The 16,737-nt window shown below is 35.0% G+C and overlaps 1 protein-coding gene across 1 annotated transcript in view; it reads right to left on the reverse strand.

Moving 5' to 3' along the window:
- Nucleotides 1-365: 365 nt before the first annotated feature.
- The window catches only part of LOC127834383 (replication factor C subunit 5-like), a 56,897-nt gene continuing 40,525 nt past the window's right edge, over nucleotides 366-16,737 (reverse strand). Inside the window, exons 6-11 of the mRNA XM_052360197.1 lie at nucleotides 12,207-12,366; nucleotides 10,902-10,983; nucleotides 7,878-8,007; nucleotides 6,392-6,469; nucleotides 2,188-2,242; nucleotides 366-1,020 (exon numbers count right to left, since the gene is read on the reverse strand). Coding sequence (XP_052216157.1) covers nucleotides 921-1,020; nucleotides 2,188-2,242; nucleotides 6,392-6,469; nucleotides 7,878-8,007; nucleotides 10,902-10,983; nucleotides 12,207-12,366 — 605 coding nt within the window. The 3' untranslated portion in view covers nucleotides 366-920. The remainder of the gene's footprint in view (nucleotides 1,021-2,187; nucleotides 2,243-6,391; nucleotides 6,470-7,877; nucleotides 8,008-10,901; nucleotides 10,984-12,206; nucleotides 12,367-16,737) is intronic.

Consider the following 16,737-nt stretch of genomic DNA (forward strand, 5'->3'; position numbering starts at 1 on the left):
AGTTTGTACAGTATGTTTGAATGAAGAATATTGTTTAGGGTTTACCAGGTTTATGGCCAGTAAAGTGTTATTTCATGTTCTGATATAAGAATTAAACATTATGGTGTTGGGTTCTAGTCTTTTAATATGCTCACATAAAATGAAATACCATAGGCTGTTTATCAACTGATGAACCTTTTGCTTACTTTTTTGTGAACTGATTAACATTTTGCTTACTTCTTTGTGTAAACACATTTTTTCCTACTTTTGTTTATCAAAATCAAGTATGTTGAATCTAAGTAGAATGTATTTTGCCTTACAAGTTTCACATACAGTGTATAAGGTATCAACATATATATATATATGAAAGACAACAAACAAAGATAGATGAAGTAAAATTTAATACATTATTGATTTAAATACATTTTATGGACTTCAAAGAAAAAGCCTAGATTGCTTGATGAACTTTGCATACAGAATTAAAAATAGTGTACCCTCTCACTCTTAATACAGAAAGATGAGGAAATAAGAACACAAGCAATATCAATGTATACAGTTTTACAGCCGGTGGATTGCATTCTTTAGATATAATTCTAAAACACTTGGACAGCATTAAAATCCAAGATCTTCAGGTGTGTGGAATATTGTTCTTATGGTAACAGTACTACAACGAGTCAGGCAAATCTGATTCACAGTTTTTTACCAGTTCTTCTTCACTAAAAGTATCTCCACAAAACCATCGAAATTATGTTGTAATAACCAGAACGTCTGTGTATTTTGACATGACAATTTTAACAGGCCCTTAATTATCTGTTGTTTTAGTACACACTGAACAATATGCAAATATCTGTTCATATCAAACATGAGTCTATTGTACAATAATTTATGCAATCATGACTCTTTTGCACAATTACTTAAGCATCCACAAGTATGCTGCCCATTCACTTGGCTTCAGCAACAATCATATCTCTTGTCACCTGGAAGGCTGCTATCAAGGAGCTTAACTGTATCTTCTCATTGGTCCCTGAGACCAACCTATACCTGTGGAAGAAAATGGATTTAGTTACTTGCTATATGTGTGAACCAATACAGTTGTCATTTAACTAGATGTGTCACAGTACACAGATTTCCAAATTATTGCCTTGTAAAATTTAAAAGTAATTATTGAAACATGGACCAATGTATGTCTACAAACATCTATGGGGCTAACCACAAATTTAATAGGTCCTCTTGGTTCTCCATAAATGTATTTTCTGCATATCCTGCATAATCTAGCTCAATTATTTCATATAACAAGAGCACTGCATAACGGGTGCCAACGCTCGGCTGCGGGTGCAGTTTTGAATAAATGAAAGCTTGTCAGACACAGTGACCTTGACCTTCGACCTAGTGACCCCAAAATGGGTGTAGCGTGTAGAACTCATCAATGTGCATCTACATATGAAGTTTCAAAGTTGTAGGTGGAAGCACTTTGATTTTAGAGCCAATGTAAAGGTATTAGCACGCATGGGCAGACAGCGAGGTGGCTATGACAATACCTCGGGTTTTTTCCGAAAACAGCCGAGCTAAAAACTAAAATCTGTTTTTGAAAGATCATTGAATCTTGATATTGATGAAAATAACGCATACAAACATTATTTCTAAATCATGTTGTTGTCTAAAAAATAGAAACCATAAGTCATTATCAGAGATCACGGCAAATGTAAGTTTTACATGCAGCTAATTATATCCAAACTGAAGTTTAACCCTTTGCATGCTGGGAAATTTGTTGTCAGCTAAAATGTCGTCTGCTTAATTTCTAAAATTAGCTTTTTCTTCGATTTTTTTCAAAGGATACTATCAGAATAGCAAACAGTTTGGATCCTGATGAGACGCCACGTTTTGTGGCGTCTCATCTGGATCCAAACTGTTTGCAAAGGCCTTTAAAATTCGGTTTCAGCGCTGTAAGGTTTAAAGCAAAACCGTTTTTCCATGTTTAGCAAAAGTGGCCTTCACCTGAACAGCCCCAATTACAATCCAAACCTACAACTCCATGTGAGCATGCTGCAGCCAAACTTTCATCAAGATCCAAACAAAAGTTATAGTCTAAAAACCGCCATTCCCCAATCAAACAAATGGATTATCAATTGCGTTAAAAACCTGCATAATAACAGCTTACTTCTTTGCTTATATGAGTGACATTTGTGGTAAAGCTAAATAACAACTTACTCTACTTCGGCCATTTTTTCAAGCAGATGCAGACGGACATGCATTGGCAAATCAACTGAAAATATAACAAACTAATCAGGCCAAGTATCAAATAAAACAAGAGCTTTGTCACAGACACAACTGCAGTTCCATACCCAATTAATGTTGTTGAAGTCAGAGTAAGGATATCTATTAACCTAGCTTAAGTACTTATAGAGTTATTGCATTGAATTGATAATTATACACAGAAGAATAAATAGACATTATTTGTTGGAATTGCTAGAATATTGATTTTAATTAACGAGTGATCATAGAAATGATTGTGGCACAAGTGAAAATATATTTTTTCTATGATCACGAGTAAATTAAAATTGATATTCCACCTAATCAAACAAATTTTTGTTTTATTTTATGCTTATAAATGATTATTTTTGTATTTTTGCCATGTATGTTTAAATCTTGTAAAAACAATCAATTATGTAAACTTGGAATACGACATTAATTCCAGAATGGACTGTTTCAGCTTCATTTGCTTGGTTTTGACCATGCAAATGTCAGTGGTCATAAAAACAAAGATTAAAGCCATAAATTATAGAGTTATCAATTAAAATTAGATGGACCTTTGATCATGCACCGTGTGGGCAAACCCCATTTGCTCATACAACGCATGGGCAAACCCCCTTTGCTCATGCACCGCATGGGCAAACCCCCTTTGCTAATGCACCGCATGGGAAAACCCCCTTTGCTCATACACTTGCAGTGCATGAGCAAAGGGGGTTTGCCCATGCGGTGTATGAGCAAAGGGGGCTTGCCCATACGGTACTGAAACAGTCCATTCTAGAATTAATGTCTTATTCCAACTTTACATAATATACTGTTCAAAATATCTTAATATAGCCCTGAAAGATAACAGCAGGCAAAAACTTCAAAGGGCAATATACAAATATAACTCTAGTTTAAGAAAGTGTAGGGTTATGGTCCTTGTGCATGACACTTCTATGCATTGATATCTATACATCCATGTTAAATATTGTATAGTATCTGAAATTTAGACATGCACTATTATATCATACAAAAATTTCAAAGAGCAATAACTCTAATCTATTTATATATTTTATTTAAGTGAAGGGTTCAATTTTTGTGTGTGGAAATTTTCCTCCATGATGTCTCTTCACCCATTAAGATTTATGTTGAATCTTACAGTTTCTGAAATATAGCCTTGAAAAGTTTGTGTCAGACTGCAACAAAACTATATCTTTCTTCCTTTCTACCTTCATTTTATTTTTAGGACCCAGAAACTTTTAATAAGTCACAATTGTGCAAAGCTGGCTTCTGGCAATATATAATACGATTACCAGTAACATTTATACAGGTGTATTCACCCCAAAACTTTCACCTGATCTTAAGCTCTGATGGAGCAAGTAAATAAATTACCAGTCACAAGAAACATTTAACAGTAAAGGGCGACAGCTCAAAAGGTTTTTAATTATATACTGAAATCAAGCAAAAATGGGTCTTATGCTATAGTTTGCCAGCGTAGCCTGTGCAATCGCGCATTCTGGTCAGGAGCAAACATATCCACTTGGATGTCACACAAGGTTTAAAGTCTCATTAGCAGATGGGCAGGCTTGGCCGGTGCAACACTGGCTGCATATGGCATTTGACCCATTTTGGAATAAAGCAGGTCATTACAGTGCAAACAGTTCTTGAACAAGAGGGCCAAGATGGCCCTAGTTCGCTCACCTGAGAGGAGTCGGTTCATTCAATCTTTACCAAATTTCAAACTTGACCTAGATATTGTCCAGACAAACATCCTGGTCAAGTTTCATCATTATTTCATCTGCGAGTCATGATCTATGTACCTATGAAGTTTCATGATCCTAGGCGTTAGAATTCTTGAGTTATCATCCGGAAACCATTTTTCTAAAATGAGTCACCATGACCTTGACAGCCATTGTGTGAATACGTTTTTTGGCACTGTGACTTTGACCTTTGACCTAGTGACCTGATAATCAATAGGGGTCATCTGCGAATCATGATCAACATACCTATGAAGTTTCATGAACCTAGGCATAAGCGTTCTTGAGTTATCATCCATAAACCATTTTACTATCCAGGTGTACGTGACCTTGACCTTTGACCTAGTGACCTGAAAATCAATAGGGGTCATCTGCGAGTCATGATCGTTGTACCTATGAAGTTTCATGATCCTTGGCATAAGCGTTCTTGAGTTATCATCCAGAAACCATTTTACTACTTCAGGTCACCATGACTTTGACCTTTGACCTAGTGACCTGAAAATTAATAGGGGTCATCTTCGAGTCATGATCAATGTACCTAAGAAGTTTTATGATCCTAGGCATAAGCGTTCGTGAGTTATCATCTGGAAACCATTTTACTATTTCAGGTCACCATGACCTTGACCTTTGACCTAGTGACCTGAAAATCAATAGGGGTCATCTGCGAGTCATGATCAATGTACCTATGAAGTTTCATGATCCTAGGCCGAAGCGTTCTTGAGTTATCATCCGGAAATCATTTTACTATTTTGGGTCATCGTGACCTTGACCTTTGACTAGTGACCTGAAAATCAATAGGGGTCATCAACGAGTTATGATCAATGTACCTATGAAGTTTTATGATCCTAGGCCTAACCGTTCTTGAGTTATCATCCGGAAACCATTTTACTATTTCGGGTCAACGTGACCTTGACCTTTGACCTAGTGACCTGAAAATCAATATGGGTTATCTGCGAGTCATGATCAGTGTATCTATGAAGTTTTATGATCCTAGGCATAAGCGTTCGTGAGTTATCATCCGGAAACCATTTTACTGATTTGGGTCACCGTGACCTTGACCTTTGACCTAGTGACCTGAAAATCAATAGGGGTCATCTGCAAGTCATGATCAATGTATCTATGAAGTTTCATGATCCTAGTCATAAGTGTTCTTGAGTTATCATCTGTAAACCATTTTACTATTTCGGGTCATCATGACCTTGACCTTTTACCTAGTGACCTGAAAATCAATAGGGGTCATCTGCGAGTCATGATCAATGTACCTATGAAGTTTCATGATCCTTGGCATAAGCGTTCTTGAGTTATCATCCGGACTGGTGGACGGACGGACCGACATGAGCAAAACAATATACCCCCTCTTCTTTGAAAGGGGGGGGGGGGCATAATGAGAAAACTGCCCCCCTCCCAGCAGCCATGTTATTCAACTGACCGGAACCATTTTTGAACTCAACTCTCGTATCAAGGAAACAAATGTTCTGAGCAAATTTCATGAAAATTGGGCCAAAAATATGACTTCTACTGTGTTCACATGTTTTCACTATTTACATATAGAGAAAAATGCCCCGCCCACTGGCGGCCATGTTTTTTCACCGATCCCGACCATTTTCAAACTCGTCTGAGATATCAATAAAACCCATGTATTGACCAACTTTCATGATGATTTGGCAAAAATTGTGACTTCTAGAGTGTTTACAAGGTTTCTCTATAACCAAATCGGGAAAACTGCCACTATAAACATATAGAGAAAAATGCCCCGCCCACTAGCGGCCATGTTTTTTTCACTGATCTGGACCATTTTCGAACTCGTCTGAGACATCAATTGAACCAATGTTTTGACCAACTTTCATGATGATTGAGCAAAAATTGTGACTGCTAGAGTGTTAACAAGGTTTCTCTATAGCCAAATAAGGAAAACTGCCCCCCCCCCACTGGCGGCCATGTTTTTCGACGGATTGGAACCACTTTTGAAGTCAACCAAGATATCATTAAGACAAACATTTTACAAAGTTTCATGAAGATCGGGCATGACATGTGACTTCTACAGTGTTTACAAGGTTTTTCTTTTTTTTGACCTAGTGACCTAGTTTTTGAACCGGCACAACCCAGTTTCGAACTCGGCCGAGATTTAATTGGGACAAAGCTTCTGATCAAGTTTCATGAAGATGGGACAAGAAATGTTGCCTCTAGAGTGTTTACGAGCAAATGTTAACGGACGGACGGACATACGATGGACAAAGACCGGTCACAAAAGCTCACCTGAGCAATCAGGTGAGCTAAAAATCATCTTTAATAGATGTAAAATTTCAGAATGTCCAATACGGTAGCTGGCAATGTAACAAAATATTGGCAGGTATTTTTAAACTGTAAACTAAAGTATGACTTGCGATTTAAAATCTGTGAAACTTCCGAGTACAAACTTGAGCTACCTTTGTGAACATATTGGTGAACCTCTGTAAGTATATCTTGCAGAGCTAAACCTTTTGCTGTCTTCAAATTCATTATGTCTGCACAATTGTTAAGGTGAAACACGTTTTTGTAATTAAGCCCCTCCATCTATACGCATTAAATGTATATCATTTTAATTATAGATGGCAACGAATACTGATTTTGGTATTCGAATATTCGGTCATCATTCCGAACGAATATTCGGTCAACATCTTTTGAAAAGAATCAACAATTTACCGTACCATTACTCTATGAATTCTACTTTTGTTTTTACCAAAAGTTCACCGGAAGTGACTAAATATTGACACAGCGTTGCCGTCTCTTATTCGAAGTTGATTTTGTTGATTATTTTTTATTAGATTTTGATAAAAAATTTGTGAATATTTGTTTGAAAGCTTGATCGAACAAAGGAATCGGACTTTTTCTTCATTGAAAGGGAGATGGGTAGGGGAATCGGGGAATTGGAAGGAAGGTGGGTTTATTCTTGCGGAAATTTAATGGTAACAGCCACGTCTAGCTTTCAATGTTGACAACGTCAAAAAGATGTAATTGTTAAAATTGAATGATAAAAACTGTTTTTAAACATTTAAAATTGTACATATTGGGCGAAATACCAAAAACATTTCTTTACGTAATGTACCTAATTGAATTTTGAGTGGTTAATTAAAGTTTGGACCTTACGATACGCTAATACTCATTAGAGGTTGAGAAAATTATTTCTAAAAGCTTTTTTTGATTGGACAACGTGATTGTAACCACGATACGCATTTACTCAATTTAATTAGAGCAAAAAAAAAACATTTTTGATTGGAGAACGTGATTTACGTCAATCAAATTTTTTTGCATAAGTTCTTATTTGTTTATTACACCAAGTCGTTTTTTCCATTACTCATTTAATCTTTGATCATTTAAAATGTAATTCAAGTCATTATATCAAGTGCGGGCCGGCGTTTTAATTGCCGATGTGATTTGCACCTATCATAATTTTGACACAAAGTGACTGTCTTTGGTCATTTAAAGTTTCCTAAAGGTTGGCAATAAGCGGGATTTACGACATGTGTACTGTCATCACCATAGCGACGCATTATCGTGACTACCGGAATAAACACCATGAGATGAAGGACAACTTTTTTAACAATGTTTGAAGCAAATTTCACGAATACAAAGTCTTTGCAAATACTCTATATTTTATTTTTTTCTTCCAAATATATGATTCGGAAAATACTATTCGAATATTCTGTGCGGGACCGAATATTCAGATATTCGTTGACATCCCTAATTTTAATACATGTTTCTTTACAAAAAATATTAGTTGCTGCATTTGAAGGTGCGTCATATAGTCTAACACAAGAGAATAAATGGTAATATTATTTTATAAATCAATTGATTATTACCTGAATCGTACAGAAAATGGATTTGTAAAATCCCAGGTGTGTTTGTTTGATTACGTTCAAGCTTTAAGGATACTGTTGAATGCTGTGGTGAAGTTCTCGTTGAGTATCCAGTAGACAATGTTCTCAATGTCCTTACGTAGAGGGTGTCCCACGCAGGTGTACACATTGTCCTCCCCTATCTCATCATACGCCATTGAACAGCTCTACAGGTGAAGGATCAACATTTTAACAAGGGCAATCTTATAAAAAAATATCTTTAATATTATCAGAACTTTTGGTGTTCAATTGTGGATTATTATTTAATGATATTCAGATGAGCAAGAAAATAATGCTTGCAATTATTCCTTTTTTAATGTTTTAAGAGTGAAAGTGTTGCATTACAAATAGTTTATACTATTAAGTAATAAATGATGAATTAATAATTCAACGTTCTTCTGCAAATGCCTAATATGTTTGGCTGAAACATTTTAAATCAAAATTGTGGGGATAACCTACAAAAATGCTTCTCATTTAGTTTTTGAAATTTAAATCTGTTCACCCAATAAATGCAAGCAATTTTATGGGACAACAGAAAACAAATTATTTTTTTGAAGGAAAATGGTGTCAAACTTTTTTTGCAGGAGAAGGTGTCAAACTGAATTCCCAATTAGCACTTTCAAAATCACTAATTCAAGGGTAAATATCTATGGATGTGAGGATCACTCCGGACAAAAAAAAACATCCTGAATGGAAGAGCTTCATTGTGATGAAACCCTACAGTTAAAATTGATGGCTTCATGAATGTGGAAAACACTAAACAAGAGGGCCTGAAAGGCCCAAAGTCGCTCACCTGAGATAACAAGATATTATTGGGACAAATCTTCTGACGAAGTTTCACGAAGATCGGAAAATAAATGTGGCCTCTAGAGTGTTATCAAGGTTTTACTATAGCCATATAAGGAAAAATGACCCGCCCCCTGGCAGCCATGTTTTTCAACCAACCGGCATCATTTTTTTAACTCATCCAAGATATTATCGGGATGAATCTTCTGACCAAGTTTCATGAAGATCCGACAGTAAATGTGGCCTCTAACGTGTTAACAAGATTTTACTATAGCCATATAAGGAAAAATGCCCCGCCCCTCGGAAGCCATTTTTTTTCAAGCAAACATAATTATTTTCGAACTCATCCAAGATATCATTGAGACCAATCTTCTGACCAAATTTCTTGAAGATTAGAAATAAATGTGGCCTCTAGAGTGTTAACAAGGTTTTACTCTAGCCAAATATAGCCATATAAGGAAAAATGCCCCGCCCCTGGTGGCCATGTTTTTAAAGCAACCAAAACCATTTTCGAACTCATCCAAGATATCATTGGGACAAATCTTCTGACCAAGTTTCATGATGATCGGAAAATAAATGTGACCTCTAGAGTGTTAACAAGGTTTTACTATAGCCATATAAGGAAAATAGCCCCGCCCCTGTGGTGGCCATGTTTTTCAACCAACCGGCATCATTTTTTAACTCGTCCAAGATATTATTGGTATGAATCTTCTGACAGAGTTTCATGAAGATCGGACTATAAATGTGGCCTCTAGAGTGTTAACAAGATTTTACAATAGCCTTATATAGCCATATAAGGAAAAATGCCCCGCCCCTGGTGGCCATGTTTTTAAAGCAACCAAAACCATTTTCGAACTCATCCAAGATATCATTGGGACAAATCTTCTGACCAAGTTTCATGATGATCGGAAAATAAATGTGACCTCTAGAGTGTTAACAAGGTTTTACTATAGCCATATAAGGAAAATAGCCCCGCCCCTGTGGTGGCCATGTTTTTCAACCAACTGGCATCATTTTTTAACTCGTCCAAGATATTATTGGTATGAATCTTCTGACCGAGTTTCATGAAGATCGGACTATAAATGTGGCCTCTAGAGTGTTAACAAGATTTTACAATAGCCTTATATAGCCATATAAGGAAAAATGCCCCGCCCCTTGGCGGCCATGTTATTCAAGCAAACGTAGCCATTTTCGAACTCATCCAAGATATCATTAAGACAAATCTTCTGACCATATTTCATCAAGATTGGACAATAAATGTGGCCTCTAGAGTGTTAACAAGGTTTTACTTTAACCATATAAGGAAATATGCCCCGCCCCCTGGCGGCCATGTTTTTCAACCAACCGGCATTATTTTCGAACTGGTCCAAGATAATATTGGGAGGAATCTTCTGACCAAGTTTCATTAAGATTGGACAATAAATGTGGCCTCTAGAGTGTTAACAAGATTTTACTATAGCCATATAAGGAAAAATGCCCCGCCCCCTTGGCAGCCATGTTTTTCAAGCAAAGGTTACCATTTTTGAACACATCAAAGATATCAGTAGGACAAATCTTCTGAGCAAGTTTCATGAAGATCGGAAAATAAATGTGGCCTCTAGAAACTTAACAAGGTTTTACTAAAGCCATATAAGGAAAAATGCCCCGCTTCCTGGCGGCCATGTTTTTCAACCAACCGGCATCATTTTCGAACTCATCCAAGATATTATTGGGATGCATCTTCTGACCAAGTTTCATGAAGATCAGACAATAAATGTGGCCTCTAGAGTGTTAACAAGATATTACTATAGCCATATTTAGCCATATAAGGAAAAATGCCCCACCCCTTGGCAGCCATGTTTTTCAAGCAAACGTAACCATTTTCAAACTCATCCAAGATATCATTGAAACCAATCTTTTGACCAAATTTCATGAAGATTGGACAATAAATGTGGCCTCTAGAGAGTGAACAAGGCAAATGTTGACGTCGCACAACGGACAATGGACGACGGACAAAAGGCGATCACAAAAGCTCACCATGAGAACGTTGTGCTCAGGTGAGCTAAAAAGGGTAACATTTTATGCAGACCAACAAACCAAAATGCAGAGTGACTCCAATTTCACCCCTCTCTCTCTGTATCAATACTGCCAAAAGTTCTGAAGAATTCAACTTTTGCCTTAACTATGACAACGCTGAAATTCTTTGTAAAACAGTACAAAACAATTGTTAGAGATGTTTAATTGCTTTTGCTGTGTGCAAAGTTATATTTCCATAACTCGCACGCTTCTTAGTTACCTGTAAAATGTTGAGTGACTTTCTCATGTCTCCATTGGCAAGGGTCACAACTGCGTTCATTCCGTCTGGAGTAATGGTGACACTACAAGCCAAAACATGACGAAAATATGACTTAGCTATGAAAATAAAATACCACAATTAGTCACGAGTCTAGTGTCCACTGTGACCTTTAAGAGAGCAACATACGTCATAGGTAAGAACTTATTATCATTTGTACCACTTCAAATTTCAATCCAAAATACCATCATGCATAATACAGCAGATGACCGGTAATTTGAAAATGGAACTTATGACACATGCAGCCAGTGAAGCTCCGGACCAGTGGACACAAATCCATAAGCCGTGTCAGGAGCTACATAGTCTACATAACCTCATCCCTCCTTGTACACAGTACACGTTCCCAAAATCAAAAGAAACAAGACTATGGCCAAGCAATATATGTCCCCTACGGCTCCACCATTGTCAGAATTTTTGTTGTTGTTGTTTTTTGGTTGCCATAGAAACCAGAAGTTATGATGTAGGAACAAAATGAAATGACATGCATAATGTCCATATTGCCATCTATCCTTGTTTCAAGTTTCATTTAAAAATATGATGAACTTTTAAAGTTATCGCAGGATCCAGAAAATTTTAGCCATTTTCACCATTTTAAGCAATATTTCTAGTCTATTTGTTGCCATAGCAACCAGAATTTTTGATGTAGGAACAAACTGAAATGACGTGCATAAGGTCCATATCGCCATCTTTCCATGTTTCAAGTTTCATGAAAAAATATGAAGAAAGTTTAAAGTTATTGCAGGATCCAGAAAATTTTAGCCATTTTCACCATTTGCAGCAATATTTCTTGTCTACTTGTTGCCATAGCAACCAAAATTATTGACCTAGAAACAAAATGAAATAAACTGCCTGCATAATGTCCATATTGCCATCTATCCATGTTTCAAGTTTCATGAAAAAATATGAAGAACTTAAGTTATCGAAGGTTCCAGAAAAGTGTGGCAGACAGAGGAAGCACAGAGCAAAAACCATAAGTCCCCTCCAGTAAAATGGGTAGGGGAAAAATAAACCTTTTTTATCTTCATTAGAGCAATCTGACAAAGAATCTAAGGGGCAATTCAATGAACTTATTGCAAGTCACAATTTTATCAATGAGCAATTGAGAACTCTAATTATGGTGTAAGTCAAGGGTAGACATTTGCAGGGGTCCAACAGTTGATGGCCCTCATTTCAACCTTTATTTCTTTTTCCAAATCTCCTTAATTCTCTGTACAATATCGACGATAGAACAAGGCATCTATTGGTTACCTTTCTTCCCTGATGACATGTTCCAAGCGTGGAATCATCTGTTCAGTGGACAGGGGGGCAAATCTGAACCTTGTACATCTAGACTGCAGGGCCGGGATAATCTTGGACAGGTAGTTACAGATTATGCAGAACCGAACATTGTCCGTGAACTTCTCTATCACTGTTAATATAACAAAAATGCTTTCTAAGGAGTGACTAAAAATACGCCCGTCACATACATAGTAACCATGCCAATGTGAAAGTTAAAGGGCACATAAGTTAAGAACATGTGGATCACTGGTCCTGATAAAGTTGTTTTGACATCTACACTTCATGGTGATGACATATTTTAAGTGTGTATTCAACTGCTTGAAAATAGAAGTTCACTCCACAAACTTAAACACTGTTGCGCTTCTGACATAACAAGTTCATAGGGCACAGATGCTCCAGCATTCCACTTTCGTCTCAAAACTCCACCAATGTCAAAAACAAGTTATTCCAAAATCCATGAATAAATGGCAAAGTAATAGATACACACGCATTTCAAATATAAAATTGCTAGCTTCAATATTGCAGAAGTGACATTACATGAGCAATTTGACCCATATATTTGACCTTGAAGGATGACCTTGACCTTGACCTTTCACCACTCAAAATGTGCAGCTCCATGAGATACACATGCATGCCAAATATCAAGTTGCTATCTTCAATATTGCAAAAGTATTCATAAAATAAGCGATTTGGGCCAAATATATTTGACCTCTGACCTTGAAGGATGACCTTGACCTTTCACCACTCAAAATGTGCAGCTCCATGAGATACACATTTTTTTTTTTTATTCAATATCATACATACAATGTAAACATGTATATGATCATACAACATAGTGATTGTACAAAGCAATAAAGTTCAGACATGTTATACAAGATATGCTAAAATATATTTTTTTAGAGAGAAAAGAAAAGAACAACAGAGGAATAGTTATGAAAAACTAAAGTTATGAAGATGAGTTGTATAAAGTCGAAAGAAAGCATACTGGACTTGTGTGTTTTATTGTATATTCACAATGATCTTGTCAGATTGAAAAATAAAAATAAAAAAAATAAAAAAAAACTATTTTAGAAAGATAAACTGACATTAGAGTGAAATGTATATAAGAGGACAAAACATTATGAGAATTTAATCCGATTCCATTTTTGTTCAAAGATTTGTAATGTGTCATTACTGAGGGCTATTTCATTCTCAATCTGGATTTTTAGTTTAAGACTATGGACAAAACAATTAAATTTGGTACTTGTTTTTTGTACTTCATGTTAAAGATAAAATATTTCATCAATATAACAATAAAATTCACAATATTATTACAGTCTATTGATTTCAATGAGTTAATTCCGAAACTTACATTTAAGAAAGATAGTTTAACGTTTAGTTGCTGTTGTTCAAGAAAAGATATTAATTGATTCCAAATAGGCTGGATGTGTTTGCACTCCCAAAAAAGATGTTCTATAGTTTCAATGTTTTCACTGCAGAAGTCACACAGATTTGAGTTAGATAATTTACATTTAAAGAGATATTTATTTGTAGCTATAATTCTATGGATGTATTTATATTGAAAATTTCTCAGTGTGCTTTCAATAGTTGCTTTATATGGCATGGTAAATATGTGTTTCCAATTAAGTTTATGTTCTCCAAAAAGGATTTGCCATTTATTTTGGATTTTGGATTTTTCTGTAGGGTTTTTAATTTGTAGTGTGTAAAATATTTTATTCGTTTTGTTTTTTCTTACAAGTATGTTTTCTACAAATGTTGTTTGCGTACATGGTGTATTATTTGTATTTATTTCAGATTTAATATGTATGGGTATGCTTTGAATTAGTGTGTAGTACTTCAGAAAATTATTTGAAGGTATTCCGTATATGTAGCATATTTCATCAAAAGAGTAGAAATCCTTAATTCTATAGTCATATAATTGGTCGACATATTTAATGCTTCTTTCAAACCAATCTTTATAGAAAAACATCTTATTGTTTGAAGTTATGTCTTTATTATTCCATAAAATTGTTTTACTGTTAGTTTTGGTTTCTAGGTTATGAGTGACATCACTCCATGCTGATAGAACATCAGATAAAAATATGTTTTCCTTTGCAATTACATGTAAGATAGTATTGCTGATGTTACATTCAAAGAGTAAGGAGTCACCATATTTTTTTAGGATTTTCTGGTAGAATAATTTCCATTTACTCGTATTGGTTTTATCTAGGTATCTTTTAGCCCAGCTGCATTTGATTGCATTCAAGAATGAGTCAATGTTCGTTAATTGGATTCCTCCATTTTCTACAGATTGAATTAACTGAGTTCGTTTTATTTTATCAGGCTTACCATCCCATATGAAATTAAATATTGCTGATTTTATATCGTTAATAATATCATTTGGTGGATTTGGGAGAACTGTTAATACATAAATTAATTTAGGAAGTGCAAACGTTTTCAATACTGTGTTTTTTCCGATCAGTGTAAGTTTACGGTGATGCCATGATTTTAAGCAGTTTTTAAAATTCTGTAATTTAGGTAATATGTTTTTAAGAACTGTATCCTTTTCATTATTTGTGAAAGTAATTCCTAACGTTGTGGCTTCATCGGATGTCCAATTAAATTTCATTTCTTTTTTATATAGGACATTACTTTGTTTTAATTTACCTACTCGTAGCACAGTACATTTACTTTTGTTTAGTTTAAGACCCGATGTTATCCGTAAATGGTTAGTGACTCTATAAGGTTATGGAAAGAATCGTAATTGTCGTTTAAGATGTAAGTTGCATCGTCAGCAAATAGGGACTGTTTGATATCTTCATCAGGTTCTAGTGATATGCCTTTTATGTGTTTATTTGATTGGATGTGATGTGATAGGTACTCGATACAAATAATAAATAGCGATGATGAGAGTGGACATCCTTGTCGCACCCCTCGTTCGATATTAAAACTGTTTGAAAAGAAGCCATTGTTAATGATTATACTGTTAATATCGGTATAGAATAGTTTGACCCATTGAATGAGACTTTCACCAAAGTTCATATTTTCTAAGCAAGAGAACATAAATGAATGATCAAGTGAATCGAATGCCTTTTCAAAGTCTGCAAAGAATATTAGACCAGGATTGTTTGAATTGTTGAAATAGTTTATGCATTCTTGGATAAGACGAACGTTTTCACCAATGTAACGTCCTTTTATGAAACCAGATTGAGATTTTGAAATGATTGATGGTAATATTTTTTTTATTCTGTTTGCTATACTTTTTGTTGCAATTTTATAACATTGTTTAGTAAGCTAATTGGGCGCCAGTTTGATAAGGATTCTATGTTTTTTCCAGGTTTTGGAATGAGTGATATTATACCTTGTTTTTGAAGCGTAGTTAGGTTTTTATAATTATATGAATGGTTTAGTGAATTAATTAAATGCGTTTTGATATCATTCCAAAATATTTTATAAAACTCAATGGTGATGCCATCAGATCCTGGACTTTTGTTATTTTGCATTTCTTTTAGTGCTAATCCACATTCATATTCATTTAGTAATCCGTCACACAATAGTTTTTCTTCTTGATTTAAAGTGTGATGTGTATTTTTAAAAAGGGTGTTATTTTCAACATGTTTTCGTTTATAGAGGGTTTCGAAAAATAAACGTTGTTCTTCTAGTATTTGAGTTCTGTTTGTTATATCTTCGCCATTGACTACTAATTTGTGTACAGTTTTTTGTTCACTTCTACGTTTTTCGATGTTTGCTAAGTATTTTGTATTTTTTTCATTGTGTTCAACATGCTGTGCACGCGCTCTTAGTATTATTCCATTGAGATGTGTATGATAGATTCCATCTAATATTTGTTTTTTTAATGTTATTTCATTATCAATGTCGGTGGTATCATTTGTGTTTGTTTGATGCAATTGTTTTTCAAGTGTTTCAATGGTTTTGATGGTTTCAGTTTCAAGTTTGTGTGTTTCTTTTTGTTTAAATGATGTGTATCTAATTGTTGCGTTACGTATATTTCCTTTAATTACTTCCCATAAGGTGTTTGGGTTTGCATCTTTGTTATTTTGAACTGTATTTAATATTTCCTGTTTTATTTGTGTTTGATATTGTGTATCTAATAAGATGCATTTGTTAATTTTAAAATATCCTGGGCCTCTTTCAGGTTGTATATTGTGCAGTTTAAGTTCAACTAGAGAGTGGTCAGTCATAAATCCTGGTTTTATGTTACATGTGTCAATAATGTTGCAAAGAGACTCGGATATTAAAAAATAGTCTAATCTACAAAATACTGTTGGTTTTGTGTTTGAGTGCCAGGTGAATTTGCTTTCGTTTGGATATATTGTACGCCAGATGTCTATCATATTGTAGTTTTCCATTATGTTATTTAAAGTGTTTCTATTTTTAGGATGAGTATAAAGGTTTCCCTTCTTTTTATCTAATAATGGGTTAAGAACAGTATTGAAATCACCACCGACTATAATGTTTTTATCTTGGTTATCATTTATAAAGGATTGTAATGTTTCGTAAA

The sequence above is a fragment of the Dreissena polymorpha genome, chromosome 1 (assembly GCF_020536995.1).
Source record: "Dreissena polymorpha isolate Duluth1 chromosome 1, UMN_Dpol_1.0, whole genome shotgun sequence".
NCBI classification, from domain to species: domain Eukaryota; kingdom Metazoa; phylum Mollusca; class Bivalvia; order Myida; family Dreissenidae; genus Dreissena; species Dreissena polymorpha.